The sequence below is a fragment of the Danio rerio genome, chromosome 5 (genome assembly GCF_049306965.1).
Source record: "Danio rerio strain Tuebingen ecotype United States chromosome 5, GRCz12tu, whole genome shotgun sequence".
NCBI classification, from domain to species: domain Eukaryota; kingdom Metazoa; phylum Chordata; class Actinopteri; order Cypriniformes; family Danionidae; genus Danio; species Danio rerio.
Window position 1 is genome coordinate 36,046,796 of NC_133180.1, and position 25,176 is coordinate 36,071,971.

The following is a 25,176-nucleotide window of genomic DNA, read 5'->3' on the forward strand; positions in this document are numbered from 1 at the left end:
TTGTGTTTTTTTAATGTGTATAATTTAAGTTATTGATTTCAATTTGTTAAATCTATATATATTATTATATATATACACACACACACGCACACACACACATACACATTTTATATATATCTAGTTACATTAAAACCAAGCACAACATTGTTTTTCTTGAAATTCCCAATAAGTTTTTTTTGAGGTGTACCCATATAAACGGCCCACCCTGTATAATAAATCAATATTAATTTGCAGTTCCGATTTTTGGTCAACAGCATTTACAATTTTCAGCCTCAACCCAGATTTTTTATTTTAGTACATTCCTAGAGAACACACATCTCACATGGAGACAAAGCTGATTGGGATAGATGGCATTTCTAATCAAGGTGGCACATTAAGTAGAGATTGCTTTGCCATTTTGATATCTTAAAAAAACCAATGGATAGCACCATCAAAACTAAATCCAATAACCACAAAATGCTTCAGTAAAAGAAATGAGTTTATATTCCTGCTGGAGAAATGAAAGTGATTTCAACGAACTTGATTATCTTGAAAATCTGGTGCTTAAACTGAAAAAAATTATTCAAAAATATTCATAGATGATTCCTTGGATTTAAACATACTAATTAAGTTAAACATTATACTAATTATAACCCATATAAACTGTTTGCAACTATTTTGCAGACATATTTTTTCAGTGTACTGTACAAATTTTCTAGGAATGAGAACTTTATTAAACAGCACAGTCATTTAAATTTTATTTTGATAAACAGCAATCAACATTTGAAGTGGATCACCACATTTCACCAAAGTTGTCCTAAAACTATTAAACAGCACACATTTCTGTGCTAGGACAATTTTGAAAAACGTTTTTGATTCACTTCGAATGTTGAGTACTGTATGTAGCAACTGACCTCTATAGTATTTGTTTTTCCACCTATGAAAAGGCATTCTTTAAAATATCTCATATCTTCAAAAGGAAACTCATAAATGTTACAGTAGGATCCACTTGAGAGGGTGAGTATGTTTTCATTTTTGGGTGAACTTTCCATTTAAATAAATCATATGGGATAATATACAATGAGGAGACGACACAAAAACAGCTTCCATTTCCCTTAGAGTCCTCGTGCTTTGATTAAAACACTCTGTGAGGAGGAAGTTGGATTGTCATCCCCTTCAACAAGCATCTCTTTGGCCTCCCCGTGTGCATCCACAACTACAGCCTTTTTCTTCAAGTCCTCATATTGCTTCTGCCTATCAGCCATGGCGGAGCAAGCCTCAATCACTTCATCGCTTTCAAAATCATAATCGCCTTTTAACTCGGGAGCTTCCACAAGGAGCCTTCGGGCTTCATCTACCTGGGACGCTTTTTCACGGAGAGATTGCTGGTTCTCTCGGAGCTTTAAAGCCCAGTTGAGGTCTTCCTCCCAGAGAGGACGCTCAGACGGATGCAGGTGCAGCGCCACTTGGAAAGACCGTACAGCCTGGAACAAAACAGATAGGGAATAGTAAACATGTTCAAAAAGGGGAAACAGGATGCACATACAGTAGTCAACATTGATATGGATCTTAAAAGTTTTTCAAAATTGTCTTAAGACAAGATGAAAGTTGATCCCGCTTCAAATGTGGACTACTGTAGATTTAAAAGGTTTGGGGTTTGTAAAAATCTTTTAAAAATTACTATGGTATGCTCCCATTCATGTTATGCCTTATTTATATAAAGAATACAACCATTATTTACAAGTCTACATGAAATCAAAATTAACAATATGTATTTTGCTAGAGTATTGTACATTGTAATGTGAACAATTAAGCAACGCAGGTTAATAGGCTGAATAAACAAAATTGTTTGGTTTGGTCATTTTTAAATTAAAATCCAACCATTTGCTTTGACTCTGGAATGACAGTCCTCTGATGATGTCAGTTTGATGGCTTGGGTGAAATAGACACACCCCTCTAACTGTTGAGGAAATGAAAGATCAGAGGACTGTAAAATAGGAACTCTTCCCACTACTTAATATTCCATTTAAATTGGAAATACATCATGTTGATATGTCTGCCGCAACTTCCAGTTCACTTCAAATTTAATTTGTTTTATCTCTTCATTTTTAAAATGTATTAATTAATTTGTTAATTAATTTTTTTTCAGAATGTCTTCAGTGCCACATGATCATTCAGATGTCATTCTAAAATGATCTTTTCTGAAGAAATATGTCTTATTACTAATAATGCTGAATACAGCTTAACATTAATAATGATTTTTTTTGTCTGGATTTTGAGTAAGTAATAAAAAACATTCAAGATTTCTCAAACGAAAAGAAATGTCTTGCATGAATATATTTAAAGTTACGTTTGTTTATTAATGTAAAATATTCTTACAGAAGAAAGTTAAATAAAATACATAGATAGTAATATATAGATAAATGTATACAAATATAATAGAAATGATACTTTTTTATTTATAATAGTACAATAAACCTAATTTTTTAAAACAAAGTTAAGCTTCAACAGAAAAATATGCTAAATAAATAAAAATAATAAAAATAAATAAATTCTGTTCTACCCTAACCCTTCCACCAACCAAACTTAACACACATAACTTTATAAGCTTTTAATTAAACCTTTTTAATCTTACTGCAATCTCAAGGAGACAAACTAGGTTTTACTAAGAAATAAAACTGCATTTTACCGACTCTGTTGTTCTAGTGTCAAGAGCGATATCTTTAATATCAAATACTGCTTTCATCTGTGAAAGTAAAATGGAATGATCCACCATTTTTAAATCACTTTAAACAATGTGGGCCAGATGTATAAAACAGGACGCAAGACTGTAATCCTATAAAACCACTGAAGGGAGTGGAAAGTTTTGCGAGTGATCTTCAGATGCAAATGGGGTCACAGACAAGCAACGCTCATAATGATAAATTGAGTCTAATCTAAGACAGGCACAAAAATAGTGTTGTGTGAGTTTGTGTGTGTATTTGGTGTATATACCGCAAACTTTAATAAATCACCTTGGATGATTTATTGAAATATTCTTGTGTAAATTCTGTGTTAAACGGAAACTCCCAGAAATGCATTTAAATGCAATAAGGTCAGACGAAAAAATCTGCCTGTGGCTACTGAAATTACCAAAAGCAATGACAAACAGAATGCAAATGGTCTTCTCCACTGTGTTTAACTAAAATGCAACATGCATTTAATGAGAGCACATACTGTACGCTCCAAATTGAACATGAACAGATGTTTGTTCCTCATACAAACCAAATGAGCTCCTTGCTCGTTTTAGAAGATAAAAAAAGCTCTGAAGCCCACTGGAACTAATGAAAATCCACTTAAACAATGCAAATTACACAAGTAAGTCATTTCCCGTTTCATCCCCAAAACCCACTTCAAAAAAAGGTTTAAAAAGTAAAAGGCATGTGGTTTCAGCCTAATAAAACTAAATGTGGATAGATGATAAGCCTTAACAAATCACAACATCCATGCTTCCATACAATAATAGCAGCTCCAAACCACAATTTTAAGAATGCAACATCAACACATTCTTCCCTGAACTACTACATGTGTGAGATGTGTCACAGATGTATTATACACTCAATATTAAAATGATTGTCACTGAGAAAAAACAAATGGCTTTCAATGTGCAAACAGTATTACAGCTGCTTCAGCACTGAAGAGGTCATTCAGTCTATAGAGAACTTCAATACCACATGTTCATTTACTTCTGTATGAGCTCTAAAGTTCCTGCTGTGAATCAGTCACCATGTTCATGTTACCCAGGGGACAACGGCATGAAAGACAAAAAAACTATATTTACTCTCTCTTTATCCTCTTGGAAAACAATGAACTCGTAAATAGGATTTAGTGGTGCATTTTACCTTTATAATTGCCCTACTGACTCAACAATCTACAAAGTAATGATCGACTCCTTCAGCAGAAACACTAGATCATGTATCAGCCTGAGAAAAGGGGAATATCAGAGCCAGTGTGAGCCTGAAACCAAGAATCCAGCCCTTGTCAAAAAGCAAAGCTTTAATGAGGAATAAAGCTATGTGATGCTTTCAGAAGACCTTTCCTCCTCCTGATTCCTGATTGATTTAACAGAGATGACTTTAACAGTTGTGCTGAAGTCATGCTACAGATTTATTGGACCTGCACCACTGTTAGTGACTAACACAATCAACTCAAAAGTGCTGAACCCTACAAGATGTTTTTTGTCCACACAACAAAGTTAAATGACATATACATGTGTCTATAACAACAGCACCACAGTCTGTTACAGGGTGTGTACTAAATTTGTTGAAATTCACAAGTAGGTCCGTTTTGACAGAGATGAAAATCTGTGTATTACCAAAGTCCCTTTAAGCCAAGTCATTCCACTTGGTGGCCATCTTTGAAACACCTCTCATGCAGTAGCTCGGGGATTCTGTCTGAATGGGGAAACATCAAATTCTCCAAAATTGCTTGACACGTTCAGGATTAAATTTTATATTAGGAAGCACCAATAAAATTAAACAACAACTGTCTCATAAGTTTTATTTCTAAACGATTGAATGACACAAAACCTGCAGAAACTCAGATTGGACTCTGTATCAAGCCCCTTCCCTGAAGAATGGTCAGTCTATAGTGATCGACGATTGTCTCCGGTACTAGAAGGGTTGGCCTTTTCCGCCATATTGGCCGTTACACTTTTCCCCTTTCAAAATTATATGAGTGACACGTCTTGTGTTTTCTATAGTCTTTGGTATTACTCACTGTTGAAAAATTTGTAACGTTTAACATGGATTCCACGAGGCACCTCAGCCAATCATGTAACAGCATTAACAGCACGGATCAGTGTTCACAGACATAGCTGACGCAGCATTTACTACCCTTCTCTTAAAAAATAAAAATGTAATTTTTTACATATTTTACATATGATTACCCATGAACTTGTTGTTTAGTGTAAAACATGTTGAAGATTAGTGGACAGGCTTTTGATTGAATAAATGATAAGTTATTTTGTGACAAAAGCTTTTTATTTCTCTTAGTAATGCCTCTCATCCATTGACTTCCATGAAAACAAATCGCCCTCTGGGCTCCTTCCTCATATACTAGCGTTAGCATTAGCTGTTAAATCTTTTTTATTAATGATTTCTGGCTTATCTACTGGCTTTGGTTGTGATCACCGAAATAAATGCAGTTCCCCTAAACATTAGTAGTAACCATAGCAACTGCTATGAGTGACAGTTGCTGAAGCCCTAATTTCTCTGTAGTGAATGCACCTTCAACAGCTGCTACACACCGCCTAGTTACCGCAACTTAAGTTTAACTAGTTACCTCAACCTAAATGGTCTTCTTACTGAAACTTAATTTTTTAGTTACCAAAGCTTAATTTTCCTAGTTATCGCAAGCTAACATTTATATATTTTTTTCAACAAGATAGCATCGTGATTGTATGCAATTAAGCTAGCCACATACAAAACAATAGGGCTAATTTATTATTTTAAGATTTTTGATGACGGATTAACATTTATATCATACATGGCTTATTATATTCAAGTCAATGAAATAACAACTTTAATAAACAAAATTTGTTCAAAAGAATGTGGTAGTCCAGTGATTCCCTTCTCTGGCAGAGACTGCTCTATGCTTGCAAAAATGTTTTCAAACTGTATCGTTTAGTTTTTTAATATTAAGTGTAGTGTAGTTTACTTGTGGATATCTGATGACTAGTGCGCCTTTGCTAAACTACCTGTGGTAGCTTGGCAACAGAGCCGCAACGTCAACACACAGAATCTATCGGCACAGTTTAGCAAGGTTGTCCAACGGTTTGCAATCATGCCGCCCCGTTCCAGGCTCAGAGGAGAAACAACAGTAACCATACCAAACTGTTCTAATGCAAACAAAGTCAGCAAATGAGATGCTACACTTTAATTAAATTCACTGTACACTGGCCTAATATCTTCAATACATTTATTTTTAATGAAACATCCTCAAGTAATAAGCAAGACTAAACCTGATAGCTGATATATTTTGGAAGCAGTGTGAGCAAAACATGTGAACAGCAAATCTTGTGATTAGGACTACAAAAAAGATCCTGGGTATTTCCAAAAACAAGTGGAGATAATAAAGAAGTATTCAGCTTAAACCCCTCTAGAACTCATTACGTGCTCTTGTTCCTTCCTTTAAACGTGAATGAATAAACATTAAAAAAAGTTTATTTAATAAATAAATAAATAAAAACAATTGCATTATTGCTTAAAATAAACAATTATATTGGGGAAAAACTTTTTCACTTTTGCTCAAACTTTACAGAATGTTCCACTGGAAATGGAGTTTTCCAGGAACAGCATGATGTTTCAGTAAAATGTGTTCATAATGTGGTACAGTTAATAGGATATTAATCTTATTTGGGATGGAAGGAACTGCATACGATAACATTTACTTTACATCAATTACACAAAAACATGATTAAAAGCGGTACTATGAATCAGATTTGAGGGAAACCAAACAAAAACACAGACCTAATTTAAAAGAGATTACAAATTATCAGCACATTTCTAAACCTTTCAACAACTCATTAACTTAATATATTGAACTGTAATATCCAGTACATAAAACTTATCACAATTGATAATGCAGAAATTATGTTGAGTTTACGTTAAATGAACATTAATGAAGCTTGAAAAATTCTGAAAAGTATGTGAAATGAATTAAAGATATTAAAAAATAAAGAGAGGAAAAAATATGTTCATTAAAAAATAAACAGAAGCTACGTTATCCCTAGTTTTAGACATTTTGAAGAAGCTGTCAAAATGTTTTAGGCGAGACCTATCAAACAGTCAATTATAAAAGCAGCAGTTCTAAACGTGTCCCATGATCATACAAAACCCTCTGAAAAAAATACATAAACATTAATCTCAACATTCCAATCGCATCCTTAGGTTATTATTCTCTTGGTAAGTGACTTGACATGGCATGCTCAGCCCAAAATAGTAAAGTATTTAGTCAAAGTCAAGCCAGGATGTCAAGCTCGGTGTGTGCAATGAGTGTTTAGATTACAATAGACACAAGTAGTCACTAGTCGGAGAACTGCAGGATCTGCAAGGTTTTCTTTCATTATGCTTGTCTGTCTAATGCACTCAATCACACACAGGTTTGGGCAAGTAAGGTGTGGCGCTGTTCCACCTCAAGTAATCTTCCATGCTTCTGGGTTAGGATGTACTGAACTACACACTTCATCACAATGACACCTGATGTGACTGATGGATAAATGGCAGCAGACTACTCATTCACCTTTTAACTGCCTGGCAAGGACACAAGCACCATAACATGGAGGGAAGGCGGCTGAGAGATGATAGAAAAGATGCTTTGCTGTGTGGAAAGAGCTCATCAGCTAATAAATTGACTACCAAGGCCAGCTGTTCATAAAGCTGATTTAGGTGTGACCATTTCAGCTGGATTTACAACTCTGAAAAAATATTCAGGGACAAGGGTGAGACAGACCTAATTGGAACTCATGGACCATAATAGAAATACAATTGTTGTGTGTAGGAAATTAGTCTGCCTTTATCCAACCTCTACTTCATTTCACAAGTGTATTCTATCCTCCTTTCTTAACAAAGAGCTTAATTATCACAGAGAGCAGAGTACCTCAAGTGAAGTTTTTAAGTATTTAAATAATGCCTTTGGAGTTATAATTCACTTCTTGCAGCATGGGAGCGACAGTGACCCAACTAGGGTTGTAACAATATACCGGTATGACGGTTTACCACGATTTGAACGTGCACGATTATCATACCATGAACAATTGCATATCAACGGTTTTAACCCTTAAAGATCGAGACAGCCGCCCGCGGCTAAAAATAAGTATTGCTCTTAAATGTTTAATAACTTTTGATCCGCTGATCCGATTCATACAATTCAAAGATTGGCATAAAGAAGAGAATCTCAGCTTTCCAGTGCTGTATCACATAACATTCGCGGACTTTCAGAGGCTCCGGAATCAGTGCGGTTACGTCATCAACATTTGACAACGCTGATTTGACAAAGAAACGCTCGTCACTGTGTCTCCGGACAAATCAGACATGATACATTGATGCATTGTCCCTCCTCCATGCCCAGATTGCTTCAAACTCGCTATATCACAACCAATAAGCATAGGTTTCGCTTTTGTTTGTGGACCAAGCTTTTTGAACAACACGGAATGAGAGATTGAGAATGAGAAAGTTTGGATGAAATAATTCTCATACTAAGTACTTTTGCATGCACAGCAGCACAGAAACATGACAAAACAGTGACACAGCAAAGACGAACTGCTGCTCTTGCTGTTTTCAAAAGACGCAAATGAAGATGCAGCTGTTTGTCTGCATTGCAGACAACCATATCCAAATCCATATCGATAGACAACCATATCCATGCTGGCACATAAAACCTAAGGATGTTCCATATTGAATCTAGTTTCGTTATGTAACTATTTATAGTATAGTAAATATTTATATCTATTTTTTACTGAGGATTTGCACCATGTTTATTTGGACTTTATTTGGACTTTGACACATTATTTATTATTTTCTTATTTTTATTTGTTCATTGTAAGTGGTGTTGTTTATAGGAACTAAAAATATATTATTTGGAAAAAGTCAAATTTGCTTCACTGTTCTATTATTTTGTAACATTTGTAACATACCGTATACCGCGAAACCGTCAAACCGTGGTATTGTTTTAGACGATTATCATACCGTGAAAAATTCATACCGTTACAACCCTAGACCCAACACAAACCATATGCTGACCAAAAAGAAATTCTGTTCAACCTCATTTACCATAACAGTTGGTGTTTCCACTTAAAGGTCTACCAAAGATTTGGGAACAGTATCACTTTTATTGTTATTCTCAATTTACAATCAAAGTGAAACCTTATTAACATATTGGGCAGGTCTACTGAAAGGTCTGGGATTGATATCCCTTCGTTTGCATTCAAAGCAAAACCTTATTAACAAGTTAAGCGGGAAGAAACAGAATAAAACAGGGCTGTCCAAACTCGGACCTGGGGGGTCGGTGTCCTGCAGATTTTAGCTCCAACTTGCCTCAACACACATGCAAGGATGTTTCTTTAAAGCCTAGTAAGAGCTTCATTAGCTAGGCCAGGTGTGACTGATTGGGGTTGGAACTAAACTTGTGCCAGGACGCGGGCCCTCCAGGACTGAGTTTAGGCACCCCTGGTATAAAATCTTTAAACTGAGGATGATCAGGATTCATTCCAAGTAACTACACTGAATCCGACGTACTCTTCATTTTGTTACTACTATTCTGGAATAAAACGTTTTTTTTTTTCCGCAAGACGTCCTCATCTTTTTATCTTACGGTTGCATATTAATGTACAATACAATAATAACAGTTTAGTTTCATAGATTTTCAACAAGTGAAATGCCCAAAAAAGTAGCAATGTGTTTTATTGGCTTGTGTTAGGCTGAAATGAATTTTTACTTTTCCGATTTTGAGTTAATTTCGATAAAGTTAATTGTAAGTTTGAGATTTGCTGGACATTGACCTATGTGGCTCTATGGACTAAAAAGTTATCAACAATAAATAAATGACTTTTTAGAAGGCTGTAGCAAATACTGAATATCATGCTGAATATGAGTTTTTCCCAATAACGTAATTTTTGCACACAGTGCACAATTATTATAGACAAACCATGTACTGTAAGTATTTTTTCACATTCTAAAGGTTTTAGTTCATTCTTACTGGTCTATGTATAATATCTTGTCAAAACACCATCCTAAAGATGTTATTTTAGAAAGAAAAAAAACATTGCTTCAATTCACATACATGTCATTTTGCATTTCTAAGCTTTTTTAGACTGACTTAATTACTAATATATCCCATTAAATGTATAAAGTTCACTAAAATTTTCATTTTAATTAGGAACACAAGTGCTGCTAAAAATTGAGAACCCATTGACAAAGTACTACTTTTGCAAACATAACTTGGTACAAAATGACAGTTAATGTTGCTGTAGTTTCTATGATTTATATAATAGGAGCTGGTAATATTTGGGTGGTATTTAACCATTTACTTATAATTCGATCACTATATAAAATCTACTTACTAGTTCCACTTCTCCAAGACTTAGCTGAGCACGGCCCAGGGTTTGCCACGCCTCCCACCAAATGGGGCGGAGTCTGGTGGCCATCTCTGCAGACTGCACTGCCAGAAACACCTCTCCAAGGGTGATCAACACCTAAGGATTACATATCAAAAGATTAAAGATCCAGATTTTTTTCAGTTCTTTCATAGGAATATACATACTACATGACATGAATCATATGCTTGCTAAATATTAACAGGGAAAAGTGGTGTCAAATGATGAATTATTAAGCATCACAAACTACCTGACTTTCTATTCATTCTGAACTTGCACATTGTTGCAAGGAGACACATTAAATGCTTTTTACATTTTTGTAAGATTAAAAAATTTAGGAACAATATGATCTAAAAATGGTTCAAATGAAAATATCAAACATGGTTGATCCTCAGGCTTAAGCAGAAATCTGTAAAAAACATTTTCAATAAAATAATGATTAACAAAGTTTAACTACCAATACAATATTATCTTAATATGAAGAGATTTGTCTGAAATTAATATTTTTATTTATTGCATTTGTATGGTTTTGAATTTAGAGTTGTTCAAACAATTATTTTTTGTATCACACATACTCTTCTGTTTGCACAAAAGTTAAGCTGTTCAAACACTAAATTTGCTTTGGTTTGGACACTAGACATGGTGTGTGAACTCTACTAAAGTGAACAAATGAAAACTAAATAAAAATGTTATTAAAAAAAATAAAAACACTAAACTAAAACTAACAAAACTAATAAGGAAACAAACCAAAATCTAAATTGGACTGTATACTGCAAATTTAAAAAAAAGTATATATAAAAAAGAAACTATAATAACCTTGGTTTTGTCAGATTGCGTTTAACACAAAGAGAACCTTAGTCTTACTATTCAACTGAAGAAAACTAAAAAAAAAACAGGTATTTTATTTCTTCTACTGAGCCCAAAAGAGAAGAAGAGGGAAGAATATAATAGACAAATACAAGCTGGGTTGCATCTGCATAACAATGAAAGGTTCCATATTTCTTAAAAGAGGTGATAATTAAACAAATGATCAACAAATAGACTAAACCACAACATTCTTTAAATATAGAATAACATGTTAAAGTATCAGAGTTTTGGTCTGATCTCTTAGATTTGATTAAAAACCTCTTCAATACTGTTAGATTAATGAATTTCATGGTTTTAGAATGACATGAGGGTAAGAAAATAATGACAGAATTTTCATTTTGGCCTGAACTGACCCCACAAAGGTATGATTGGGTGTGATTTATTCAATACAGAAGAACAAACAAAAAACGCCTCTTCAAATAATCGGTATTCTTGAAGTAACACATGGTTAATGAGCCTTCAAGTTTGACCTACAAATTGAGCAACTCCGTCCATATTTACTCAGTTACATCAACTCCCAAGTTGTGGTCATTTATTTGACATTTTATTTTAAACAGCAATAAAGTGTTATCGCAAAGTAGTATCCACTCAGGTCATAAGAGCAAAACAACATGAGGGAGTGAATACTGCACTACGTGGACACAGCATAGATCGAGCATCACAGACGTTTTCATTATGGCGCTTTATTTACTTTAAAGCCTTTAAAGTCAGGTCAGCATAATAATTAAAGTAAATAGCAGCTTTATACAATGAAGGTGTTGCCGGAGTAACAGCAGTTGAAGGACAAAGCTAGACTGTAATTTTGCCAGCAGGTTTGCTTTTTAGAAATGTTAAATTCACAAGTTCAGATGAGCATCGCTGCCTGAACAGGTGTGGAAAATAAACTTTATGCAAAGTCTATAAGACCAGCGCTGGCCAACTGCTCCAATACGATCAAGTTACTAATGAGAGACACTCAATCATTCTCTTCTCAGTGTATTCAGGTGACTCTCCTCATACAATCATCCAGCCAGGGAAAGGTCACTGGTTTAGTTTATAAGAAGGGCAAAACGAGGACAGCCAGATCTTGTAATTGCGACCAGCATTGACCGATGCTCTGCTCAAGTACTTCTGGGAAATTCCCACTCAGAAGTTCGGAAGTCATAATAACATTATGTACGTTCCAGGGATTTTTTTTTTCAATTAAAATGGACTGACTAGACAATTTCATGTTGGCAGTAAGCTGTTAGAGCAGGTGTAAATCAATATAAATAAAAGCAAAAACTGCACATTAGGTGTACAGTACAACAGCAAATGAATTTAAAGGTAATGCCAACCTTGAGAGAAATATGCCATATATATAACTTTACTGTGTTGTTTACTTTTGACTCGATGAACACACAATTTACATCTTATTAGTTAGTACGAGTTGCAGAGGTTGAGTTTAATAATTGGAAAAAGATTATAAAAAATCATAATAAAATGCAAATAAACAAGCTAATATTCAATAGTCAATAATTAATAATAACAACAATAACAACAACAAAAATAATAATAATAATTATCTATGCAACAAATGCACACATATTTTCACAATTAATTAATCTGTTTGAACATCTCCAATAAGGCAATAACAAATTTCACAGTACAGTAACAAATGGTCTGCTCCTTGCTGCGTATGGTGGCTGCCTATCAATTATGATTCTTCTTGACCTTAGTGCGGCCTTTGACACGGTGGATCACTTCATTTTACTTTCACAGATGAAAGCAGTATTTGGTATAACAGATTTCGCTCTTGACACCAGAACAACTGAGGCAGTCATTTTGAGAGTTTTTAATTTTTGCACTTTAAAAGCTTTGTTGAAATAAATCACAGATAGCTCTTATTCCCTGACTAAATATGTGTATATTTCCTTCTAATGTTGTAATTTGATTAAAATGACAAAACACAAAAGTGTTATGATTATGTCTACCTAGAACTACCAACTAGAACTACAGCTTAAATAAAGCTGAGTGTGGAATCATGGGAGTTGTCATACTCATTAAATGACTCGTGCAAAAATCATGTTCAAAACTCAATATTAAAAACTTTTCATGGTTGTGGATGGCGCAGTAGGTAGTGCTGTCGCCTCACAGCAAGAAGGTCGCTGGTTCGAGCCTCGGCTGGGTGACGGTGTTTCTGTGTGGAGTTTGCATGTTCTCACTGCGTTCACGTGGGTTTCCTCCGGATGCTCCGGTTTCCCCCACAGCCAAAAGACATGTGGTACAGGTGAATTGGGTAGGCTAAATTGTCCGAAGTGTATGAGTGTGAATGGATGTTTCCCAGAGATGGGTTGCAGCTGGAAGGGCATCCACTGCGTAAACATTTACTGGATAAGTTGGCGGTTCAATCAGCTGTGGTGACACCGGATTAATAAAGGGACTAAGCTGAAAAGAAAGTGAATGAATGAATGAATGAATGAATGAATGAATGAATGAATGACAATCCATGTAAGGGAAAAAGCCATAAAAGCAAAATCAATCTGCCTAAACAATTGCAAGCAGCAGAGCTTTTATTATGCCACAATCAACCACTTCCAGTTATTCTATTCATGGTATTTAGTTCTGTTATAATGCTGCTCTGTGCAGTCTACTAAAAATTTTAAAAGTCTAAATTGCTTATTCTGTGGTCTGTTAAAATTCTTGACTGTTATTGGCTAGAGGGAGTGCATTAAATTCATTGAAATGCTTCAGTGCAAGTCAATGATTATCCCTTACTTATTGGAATTTAACATTCTTTGAAACATTTAGGATAATGTATGTACATACATCTGCAAAACAAGACTGTTCTAATGGCTTTCTGACTTATCTTACATATTAGGGCTGTAACACCATGATTTTTTTTTTGTCAATTTCTTCTGACTTCCCCTTTTTAGGAAAAAAACTATTTCCAGATGTACTTTGTATTTCACATATACTATTTGATTACGGTTTTATCATGTTTTTTTAGTTTACACCCACACACAGTGTTACACCTCAGAATGAGAGTGCTTGATGAGGCCGCTTTTGCTTTGATGAAAAATGTAATCAGGAAATCAATCATTTGAAAGGTGCAAATATTCCAACTTGTCATTTCACACATACTCATCTGTGCCATGAAAAATAACACTGCAATAGACATGGAGACATCAAAGACTGGACACTTTGCCAAAGATAAGATGAAGAGCAACGAAAGAATAGTTTTAAAAACTGTGCAATGATAGAGTGAAAAAACAACGTAACAAAAAAAGAGGAAGTACAGGGAGGAGTAAGACGAAAATAAAGTGTAGTTGGAGACGAATAAAAAAAGTTTACAAAAAGTGTGCGTGTGTGTGTGTACGGGCACGTACACAAACATTCTCATGAAGATATGACCAAGAATTTGTCATTCAGCAAATTCAAACAACTTCGACATTCAGGTGATGCAACCGATGTCAATTCTTGAGAAATTCTTGTTTACATTGCATATAGCAAAGAAATAATGAATTTCTAGTCTAAATCAGTCTCTTATCTAAATAGACAAGTAAAAAAAAACTACTATACAGGGTTACATAACTATTGAGAGTGAAATCCACTTCCAAATACAGTAGTCAAATACATGAAAATGATAATCAGAAACACCAAAATATCTGCAGACGACATTCCATCTTGACTTGCCTTTGACAGAGTGTTACAAATTACTATCTTTCCTCTCTGCTTTTCGTAGCCCCTGCACCACATAAAAGTGGTCAACACAAACTTTAGCACCTCTCTTAATATATAGTGTCAGGTCCTGAAAGCATAATCTTGCCATCTACTACATTGTCCACACTTATTGCTTATAACTACACCGTTAAGCCATCAATCACTGACTCCATTATTTCGATTTGGTCTATTAAAGGAATGGTTACTGTAAGAGACTTTGCAACATTCCCTCAGCTGAAACAGAAATTCTATGTTTTTTTGTTGTTGTTGTTTCTACAGCTGAAAAATTGTTCGTACATCTATCTCCCACTGAACATGATATATTTATATTACTTTCTGCCTCTCCTGAAGCCTCTAATTTGATTTCCCACTTTAAAGATGTTTTTACTGGTCAGTTTGACATATCTACCTTGTGTTTGATAAGACTCCTGGGAGATAGATTTGGGCATTCAGATTACAAATGAGGACTGGATAAAGTCTATCAAGGTCACATGTTCTATTAACTCAAGACACCAACTAATCCAATATAAAGTAGTACATCGGCTTCATTTCGGTTAAGCTTTACCAATTCTACACCTCCATCTCCTCTAACTGTAACAAATGTGATTCTGCGGAGGTCTCCTATAGGGATATCTTTTTTGGATTCTACTCTAAGGCTTATTCTTGTGACCTCGTCCCTGATCCAGCAATCACTGTTTTTGGTTGGTCTGAATCACTTCTTGTCTTCAGTCATCAAAAAATGATCCAATATGGTATGGTGGTAGCAAAAAAACAATCTTTGTCTATGGAAAAATTAACACTTTTTAAATCCTGACTTTCTGAATTCCCTAGCACTTTACATTTAGAGAGACTAAGACACAATCTTTCTGATAGCATTTCTGGCTTCAAAGCCACCTGGAAACCCTTTTTTAATGATCTGTCAAATATCAAAAATCAACAGTTTAAACGTATGGCCCTGTCATTGTTTGCAAGATCACCCTATTACCTGTGCCCACTGAATTAGAAATATGTGCAACACTGCTAACCTATGTAGAAAACTGGAGGAACTGATGCGATAATGGTTTTAAAAACATTTTTCTGTCTTTTGTCTTTTTTTTTGTTTTGTTTGCCTTTTATTTTCTCTCTTTTTAGTTGTTGATGCTTTTTGTAATGCTCTGTGTTGCTTTAAGATAAATAAAAATATAACATATATAAATATAAAATATAAAAATATAAAAAAAGAAACACCAAAACTCTTGGCCAGATTCTTAAAGCAGACTCTTATCTTGACTGTCAGAACTAAAGCCGAGATGAGATCATGGGAGTCGATAATGGACATGTGAGAGTGAAAAAAAGACAGGATATTAAAGGTAAGATGAGCGAATGGGTTGGAAAAAGAAGGAGACAAAAAGACATCTGCAGATTGAAATGAATAGGCATCTTTGGCTTATCAAAGTCGGAAACCTCCACTGCTTTGATAACTCTGCCATGATAACAATAAAATGATCTGAAATTATTCCAAAATTGAACAGTGATTGTCTGTGAGGATTATATAAATGTTGTGAGCATGTAAAAATAGACATATATACTGTTAGGGTTTGATTTGTACAAAAGCAGACACTTGTGAATGCTGTAGAACTGAAGAGTGCAAACTCAGTATCACAGGATCATACATGCTGGTGTATTGGTTCTTTTCCAGTATGGGAGGCTGTTGGGCATGTCCAGAGTGAGTTTAGATTGAGTAACTTATAATTCTATGCTGGCTTAAACTAAGAAAGGTTTCATCAATCATCTGAACTGGTTCATCCAGTCCCCTAAAAAAAAAGGTTCAGAAGAAAGATTTGTTTGTGAAGCATGACTTCAACTTGGACCAAAGCACTGAGGCTGTGTGGATTACAGGTAATAATGATGAAACTATTATTTACTTTTTTACACTGACAGCATTTCGCTACCTCAATGAATCATCAAAGTCATCAAAATCATGGGTATTACTTTTGCTTTTCCTGCAAAGGTTTTCATTTTATTTACATTTTTGGGGGGACTTTCAAAGTGCTGGAAGCCAATAACTTCTATTTTATGGATCACCATGAACCACACTTTCAGCTAAAAATCTTTTTTAATTTTCCTACTCAACAATATGCAATTTGTTTATATACAAATAAATACGTCTCTTACATTTCGGATTAAAATGATCAGCAAATTTGCCTAGGGTAAACTATTACTTTCAGATATTTGCGTTATCCAAACTAGCCAAATTTTAGATATTCCAAGATATTAAAAAGCTCAATTTTAACTTTTGATAGCTAACTGCAAAAATGACTAGTGACATGTATTCTCACACAGTTTGACTCTTAGAAGACTCCCACACTGAAAGCTATATTGAATCTAATCAGACCCCACATGTTCTCATTAAATGCCCAACACAATGTAATTCACCTTAGTTTTAGCATAATGATATATGAAGATATTGGATCATCAGATCTTTAATATATTCTTAAATGTGTAATATATAGCCTAGAACAGTGAACACATTTCAACAGTGCGCGTACAATGTTACTGTTTAAAAATAATACTTCAGCTCGTCAATGCTAAATGCTGCCTGGAGGGTCGTCAAACTGCTTTTATTTCCCCTGTACATTACAGGGTCTTAAAACTGTCATTCATTATCGTAAAACAGGTTTACTATTCATTACTAGTTGCAAACATATTAATGTGATCTATAATGTTGATCTTTGCTGAAACAACCCACCATCCGAGTTTGTTGTGGCATTATTTTAAACAACATTCAACATTCAACAGAGGGGGAGGCAAATTCTTTGGTGCACTGTTGATGTTTTAAATAAAAAATGTCTATCTTTCAAAGTGTCTATTCATTTGTAGACTTGTTTTCTGAATGTTACAATATAAAATGGCTTTGTAGACAAATATGAAGTTTGCCTATAAGTGTTATGAGGAAAATCTAAAAGTAATGCATTTGTAACATTTTTCTATAAGTGCCTGCTTAATTTTATAATTTCTGAACAAAAAAAATGAAGACACCAGCATATTTTATAATGACTTCTTAAGAAATCTTTGGTGCATCCAAAAACTGTCATCATTTACTTATTGTTGTTTTTTCAATCTTTTTTTGAACACAAAGGAGGATATTTCGAAAAATTAAAAAAAACCGTAACCTCTGACTTCCATAGAATTTGTTTTCCGAGTATGGATGTTAATGGTTACCAGTTTCCAACATTCTTCAAAATGTTTTCTTTTGTGTTCAGCAGAAAAATATTACTTTTTGTTGCATGAACTGTCCATTTAAATATAGCTACTAAAAATTTTGCGAAACAACAGTTTACCTACTTTTATCAGACATATTTACAAGATTCATTTGATGACCTAAAACACTCAAATCATGTGTAATTTTGTTTTACTTTATATCCTTTAAACAACACATTAGCCATTTAAAAAAATAATAACATCGAGTATGATCACATATTTTTTTATATATTTTAAGAGAAAAGATTATGTATGTATATAAATATATATGGCAGACTGTTAAGCAGACACTTGCATTTAACATGCCTTCTGTATAAAGTTCATGCCATAAATTTAATTTGATGATTTAACTTAAGTTAAACCTTGTATAGATGTATGTACACGCACTTAAATAAAAAATGTTCCTTCACGATAGCCTGTTTATAACATTTAATTGTGCGGGACATATGTTTTCACAAATAGGCAATTGGTAGACAGATGGCTACATTATATATATATATATATATAAGGACTTCAGCTCTAATTCCAAGTAAATGTGACTCATGAACTGCTGGATTAAAGACATTCTGTAATAACCCTTTTCGATCACCACTGTGCTCTTAAGCAAGACACTTAAACCCAGTGGGGCATTCCCTACACTAACACACAGGAAAGCATCTGCTTAATAGCACTGTTAATTTATGCTGATGTAGGCATCATTCTCAGGACTGCTATTTAAAATCTGCAGTGTTCTCGAGGATTAATAAATCCATCCAGAGTGAAGGAGAGGTACAGTATGTCCATAGTGTTCTGTCTGTGAGATACAGTTTGTGCGGTACCCGCACACAACTGGATGAAAGGAGAAGGAAATAAAAAAAAACCTAATGTCAAAATGTTCTGTTAAAAAGCCACAGATAAGGAGTGAGTTTGCAGAGTGAAACTTGGGGAGGAGGAACTGAAAATAGCAGTCAGTGAGAAAGGCAGAGGAGAGGCAAAGTGTGTGTCAGCACAACAGCTGGGTGTCTCTACATCTGCAGGATACTCCACTATTGCAGACTTGCCACTTACATTAACATCAATTTAACACTGTCTGTGAACTTAAGTGACTTTCTGTTTTCACCTGGGACTTCATCTCATACAACACGGCATCCTCTGGTGTGAGCTGAACTGCCTCGTCCCACTTCTTCAATGCCTCCCAGTTCCTACAGCAAGCACACACGAAGAAAAAAAATTATTTAAAAGATCAACACTGCACATAAGAACTACAGTTTGTTCATATTCACACACAGGAAACACACATAAACACATGTATCATACTTCATACATGTAATCCCTGGAAGCAGCAGGTCACTTCATTCGTTTAAACCCTGAAATCAATCTGCAATTACAGCTCATAGCTACAGTATAGAGCATGCATAAATCTGTTATAATAAAAGGAAAATAAGTATGTATATATTTTACTAAAACTCAAACAAAAAGTTTATCTGTTACACTATGGATTAAAGCTAATAATGCTGCAAATAATGATCCGTTTCACTTCATATGACACTAGTATATATATTTTTTCTTTTTGACCCTAAAACTGCTGGAAGCCCTTGGCTTTTTATGAATCACTTAGTTCCCAGTTTCAACTTAAAATCATCTTTAATGTTTTACTAAAAAAAGGGAAGGGGGTGGACAACATCTTTGATGGCCTAGTGTGTAAATAAAAAGCATTTTTCATTTTTTGGTGAACAACCACTTAAACTGTGACAATATTTGGCGTCTTTTTTTCATGTTTTTTTTTTTTAATTATTCTGTTCATCAAAGCAGGATTTATTAAATGTGAAAATTTGCAAAAAATATTTATTAAAATACAATTTGTACTGTATTTTTTGTTGTTGTTGTTGTTAAACAAATGCATCTTTGGTGGGCAGGATAAGCTTATTTTAAAACATTTAAAAAATTCTACTGACCCCAAACCTTTGATCGGGAATGTGTGTGTGTGTGTGTGTGTGTATACACTGTAAAACCCCAAAAGTTAAGGTAACTCAAACCATTTGAGGAAACCGATTGCAGCAAACCATTTAAGTTCAAAAATCTAATCCTAATGAGTACTGTGAACTTAATCCATTTGAATAAATGAAGCAATTTGAGCACAGTAAAACCATATAAATCAAGAAAAATCAAACTAACTGAGTCCTGTAAAACCTAATAAGTTAAGGCAACTCAAACTGTTTGAGGAAACCATTAAAAAACTAATCTATACGAGTACTGTGAACTTAATTCATTTAAGTTGACATAATGAGGTATTTAATTAACTCATTACCTTCAACACTGAGTTCAAAACTCTTTTTAAAGGAGTAGAATTAACTTTTAGTCAATGTTGAGTTAACTGCACTCATTTCATTTGATAAAGTTGACTGTTGGGTTTTACAATATATATAGAGAGAGAGTAGAGATACCCATAGATGAATTTGCTTTTCAGTGTTTGGACTCTCAGTAATGATTTTAAACCACACTGAACTGCATGAGCTAAACTGAACTGAACTGAAACATTAAAAACTGAACTACTCTGTTCCAATTGCTATGACCATTTATGTGAAGCTGCTTAAGCTTAAGCTGAATTGAATATATATATATATATATAGAATCAGAATTTTTTTCAACACATTTGTAAACATAATAACTTTAATAACTCATTTCTAATAACTGATTTATTTCATCTTTGCCATGATGACAGTACATAAAACATATCCTGGATAAGTCGGCGGTTCATTCAACTGTGGTGACCCCGGTTTAATAAAGGGACTAAGCTGAAAAGAAAATGAATGAATGAATGAATGATGACAGCACATTATATTTACTAGATATTTTTCAAGACACTTCTACAGCTTAAAGTGACATTTAAAGACTAAACTAGGTTAATTAGGTTAACTAGGCAGGTTAGGGTAATTTGGCAAGTCATTGTTTAACAATGGTTTGTTTTGTAGACTATGGAAAAAATAACACTTAAAGAGGATAATAATTTTGACCTCAAAACTTACAAAATATTATAAATGTGTTTTAATATCTCGTCAAAGAAAAACTTATGTTTTTTTTTTTTACTACAAATGACCACTACTAAAAGGAGAACATAATCTCTTATAACTGCAGTACAATTTAGAGCTGTTTGCCTTTAACCTTTAGATAAATATTACAGATGCTTACGTCATAAAAAAATAAATGTTATAGTACACAAAGGAATGTTCTTGGGGAAAAGGGGAAATGAGTCATAACTTTTCCTAAAATAAAACCCTAAAACCGAATAAAAGAAGCAAAAGAACAACCAGACAGTTTTTAGAATCTTAGCATGTTTTTAGTATTATGTATATAATTTTGTAAACAATCAGGCTGGGTTTGAGGAAGCAAACACCTGACCAGTGTTATCAAGTCAGCTTTCCTTTTCTCTGCTTGTTTTGAATTCCTGGTTAACTAAAATAAACTGTGTAAATAACAGATCAGCAGTTTGCAAGTAAATTTTGTGCCTGGACGATTTTGTCAAAAAATACAGCTTTCTGAGAAAACCAAAGCAATTACTGCACCTGCGTCATTAATGGTTAAAGTGTGAGGTTCAAATTTCAAAATCCGTCACTTTTGAAAATGCTTGTCATAAAGGTCAGACATTGTTAACATATTAATATACTAAAATAAAGAATTTTTAGACTTTCCAACATCCTGTAATTTTTCACAAAATGAACTCCCTGTATTAACCCAGAAATGACGCTAGTGCTGCTGAACATACAGCTGTGCAAGTACAACATGCCGTTTTTTTTTTTTCTCTGGGAGTCCATAAAAACATCCAGCTTCTTAAACTGTGCCATATATGTGTTTATCATGCTAATAATACGCAGGGATGACTTTTTAAGACATGTGGTAATTGATCTGATAAGGGCTATGAAGGAATGTATCAAATTACCCTCCAGGAAAGGACAGGAAATAAAGCAAAGTCATTTGAGAAGAATTTACTAGATGTTTTTCAGGTACGTGATTGTGAAACACGTCATAAGCTTTGGAAAGAGAAAAAGTACATAGTGTTACTGTACCTGCAAAAGTAGGCGTAGGTATGAGCAACGGTGCAACGTCCTGTCACACTTCAAAGCTGATTAGGCAAATTAGTATGTCTATAAATAAACCGCAAATTGATACTACATGGCGAACCATATGTATTTGTATAAATAATTTGAACAGTGCCATTCAATATATTGAACAAAATTGTGTGGGCACAAAGGTCAGCCAGCTGTCATTTTAAATGAGACAAACACAATCTCTAAAAGTATGCTTGTGCAGGCATGTGTGAAAATATCTTGCCATTTTCAATTGCCTAAAAAAATACATGTACAGTATGGCATGTGAGAAAATGTGTTTGGGTGTGGTTTTTGTGAAACCACAAATGTTTTGTATGACGGCTCACATAAAGAAAGTACTTACTTAAAACAAGAAAAATGAGTCTCAGAAATAATCTGAGAATGCTGTTCATAAATGAATCCCACATTTAATAAGAGTCTACATGATATTTTAGCATCTGCCCTGTATCCGTGTTAGACAGCAACACAATAAATTACACACACTCAAACACAACACTGAACTGGATGTTCTCAAACTCAGTCCTGGAGGTCTGATGTCCAGCAGATTTTAGTTACAACTTACCTCAACACACCTGCAAGGATGTTTCTAGATAGACTAGTAAGAGCTAGATTAGCTATCCCAGGTGTGTTTGATTGGGGTTGGAACTAAACTTTGCAGGACACCAGCTCTCCAAAACCAATATTGAGAACCCCCCAATCTGTAGTGTTGCAGCAGCAAATGTAACCCGGTTGAGCTTGAAGTCTGATGACTGCTTGACTATTAGCACCATTCAGTTCTAAAAATGTTGGAATGTGACCCAAAGGTGATTTTTTTTAACTGGCATATGACACATATGCCATCTGGTTTTGGTTATGGTTTATGGATGTCACCTTCGAATCTGACACCTTAATCTCAGATCTAGACCTTTTTTTATGAGCAATAGTAATTGAATAATCAGATTTCTTGTCATGTGACTTCATTGTGAACACTTGTCCAACTGCTCGTTAATGCAAATGTCTAATCAGCCAATTACATGGCAGCAACTCAATGCATTTAGGCATGGTCAAGATGAGCTGCTGCAGTACAAACTGAGCATCAGATTGGAGAAGAAAGGTAATATAAGTGATTCTGAACATGGCATGGTTATTGATGTCAGACGGGCTGGTCTGAGTATTTCAGAAATTGCTGATCTACTGGGATTTTCACGCACAACCATCTTTAGGTTTTAAAGAGAATGGTCCAAAAAAAGAAAAATTATCCAGTTGGGTTGAAACGATAGACGATGCCATCGTCCATCGCCAATGGCCAATAGACGGCATCGCCGATCCTCCGTCCCGCCCCCGTCGCAAAAAATACACACTCAGGCTCAGTTTACACTGACGTCTTAGTGTTAAAATGACATTTTAGAACGAAAATGATCCACATCCACACTGTGTTTTACCTAGCATTTCTGAAAAGCCCTCCGTCCTCTGAAAACGCACATCATGTGACCACAGACACAGCCACACACTGTCATGCACTCCTCTGAGCTCCAGAGATCAGTGCACGTCGGACAGTTCATCAAGGATGTACCGCTGGATCGTGTCTCACTATAGTTTTTAATTGTGATATTCAGACATCCCATGTATCCCGAAAGTTCAGGGAGTCTCTATGCATTTGAACTATGAACTATGAAATCGTGCATCTTCCTCATGGTCCTCAAATAAGTCTCGCACCCTTCTCACCCCCAGATCCCTCCTCGCTCTTCAGACACGTAGCACGCACTCTGTCAAACACCGCCCTGCTTTTCACATGATGACGATGCCATCGTCCATCGCGATGTTTCACTTTAGTTATCGTACAATGCCAAATTGGTCGACATCGCCCAACCCTATTATTCCAGCGAGCGGTAGTTCTGTGAGCGAAAATGCCTTGTTGATGCCAGAGGTCAGAGGAAAATGGCCATAGGCTTGAGCTGATAGAAAGGTAACAGTAACTGAAGTAACCACTCAATACAACAGAGTGCAGAAGAGCATATCTGAATGCACAACACGTCCAACCTTGAGGCGGATGGGCTACAGCTGCAGAAGACCACATTGGGTGCCACTCCTGTCAGCTAAAAACAGGAAACTGAGGCTACAATTCACACAGGCTCACCATAATTGGACATTAGAAGATTGTAAAAACGTAGCCTGTTCGGATGAGTCTCTAAGATTTCTGCTGCGACATTCGGATGGTAGGGTTAGAATTTGGCATCAACAACATGAAAGCATGGATCCATCCTGCTTTTTATCAATGGTTCAGGCCGGTGATGGTATAATGGTGTGGGGGTAGTCTGTTAAGTTGTCATCAAAATAAATAAAGTGCTATTTTTTTTTGGACCGAGTCCACTCTAATGACCACCGACTGACATGTAGTCAAAAAGCTACTTACAGTTAGTAAAATGTATGAAGTTGGCCTAAACGAGTTAAACCAAGAAGAAAATCTAAATTAGTAATAATCGCTTGAATTGCAAACAGCCAATCATGCATTAAGCAAACATCTACAATATCACAGTACAATGTGATGGCACAGAATCAATCACTATAATGTCTGGAAAACCCATCGTTTCATTCATGAGGATGCTGGGACACTTACAGCAATTTTGAGCCAGAAGTCACGTCAAGCTGAGAGATGTTATTCACTGTAAACGTCATCCTTAACATAAGTTACACCATGACGCTTCCATGTAACTATGTCCTCAACTTTCCCTGCCGGGCCGTCAATGTTTTATTAACCCCCTGGAAACTCATTGGCTTTAAATTGAAGAAAGCAAAAAAATGTGACCACTGAGGAATTTAATAACATTCAAGCATTAAATCTTAATATCCCAGATTACGTTAATCAAAAACACAGAACAAATTAATCAAAGAGACAATGAGTTTAAAGTTCAGCGAAGCATGAAGAATATGCTGATCTGATAATAAGACACCCACTTTTGTTTTTTCGGTTATTTGTTCCCAAAAATCCTGGGTTGACCTTTCAGCACTTTCAGAATCTCAAATGGAGATGTATAGACATCTATAATCGTAATAATATGCAATGGAAACTTGCGAATGGTCTCATTTCATCCCGCTTAATGATGTATTGCAGGTCAGTTGAACTTGAAATGAATGTCATCCAGGAAATAGCTCCACTAATAGCGGAAAAGCTTCGACATGTGTCAACATTAGTGACAAGAGACACAAACCATC

General features: G+C 35.0%; 1 protein-coding gene across 1 annotated transcript in view; it reads right to left on the reverse strand.

Moving 5' to 3' along the window:
• Window positions 1–268: 268 nt before the first annotated feature.
• Window positions 269–25,176, reverse strand: part of ttc33 (tetratricopeptide repeat domain 33) — a 34,484-nt gene continuing 9,576 nt past the window's right edge. The window contains exons 3-5 of the mRNA NM_001002722.1: window positions 18,999–19,080; window positions 10,079–10,210; window positions 269–1,463 (exon numbers count right to left, since the gene is read on the reverse strand). Of these exons, the coding sequence (NP_001002722.1) occupies window positions 1,095–1,463; window positions 10,079–10,210; window positions 18,999–19,080 (583 nt within the window). The 3' untranslated portion in view covers window positions 269–1,094. The remainder of the gene's footprint in view (window positions 1,464–10,078; window positions 10,211–18,998; window positions 19,081–25,176) is intronic.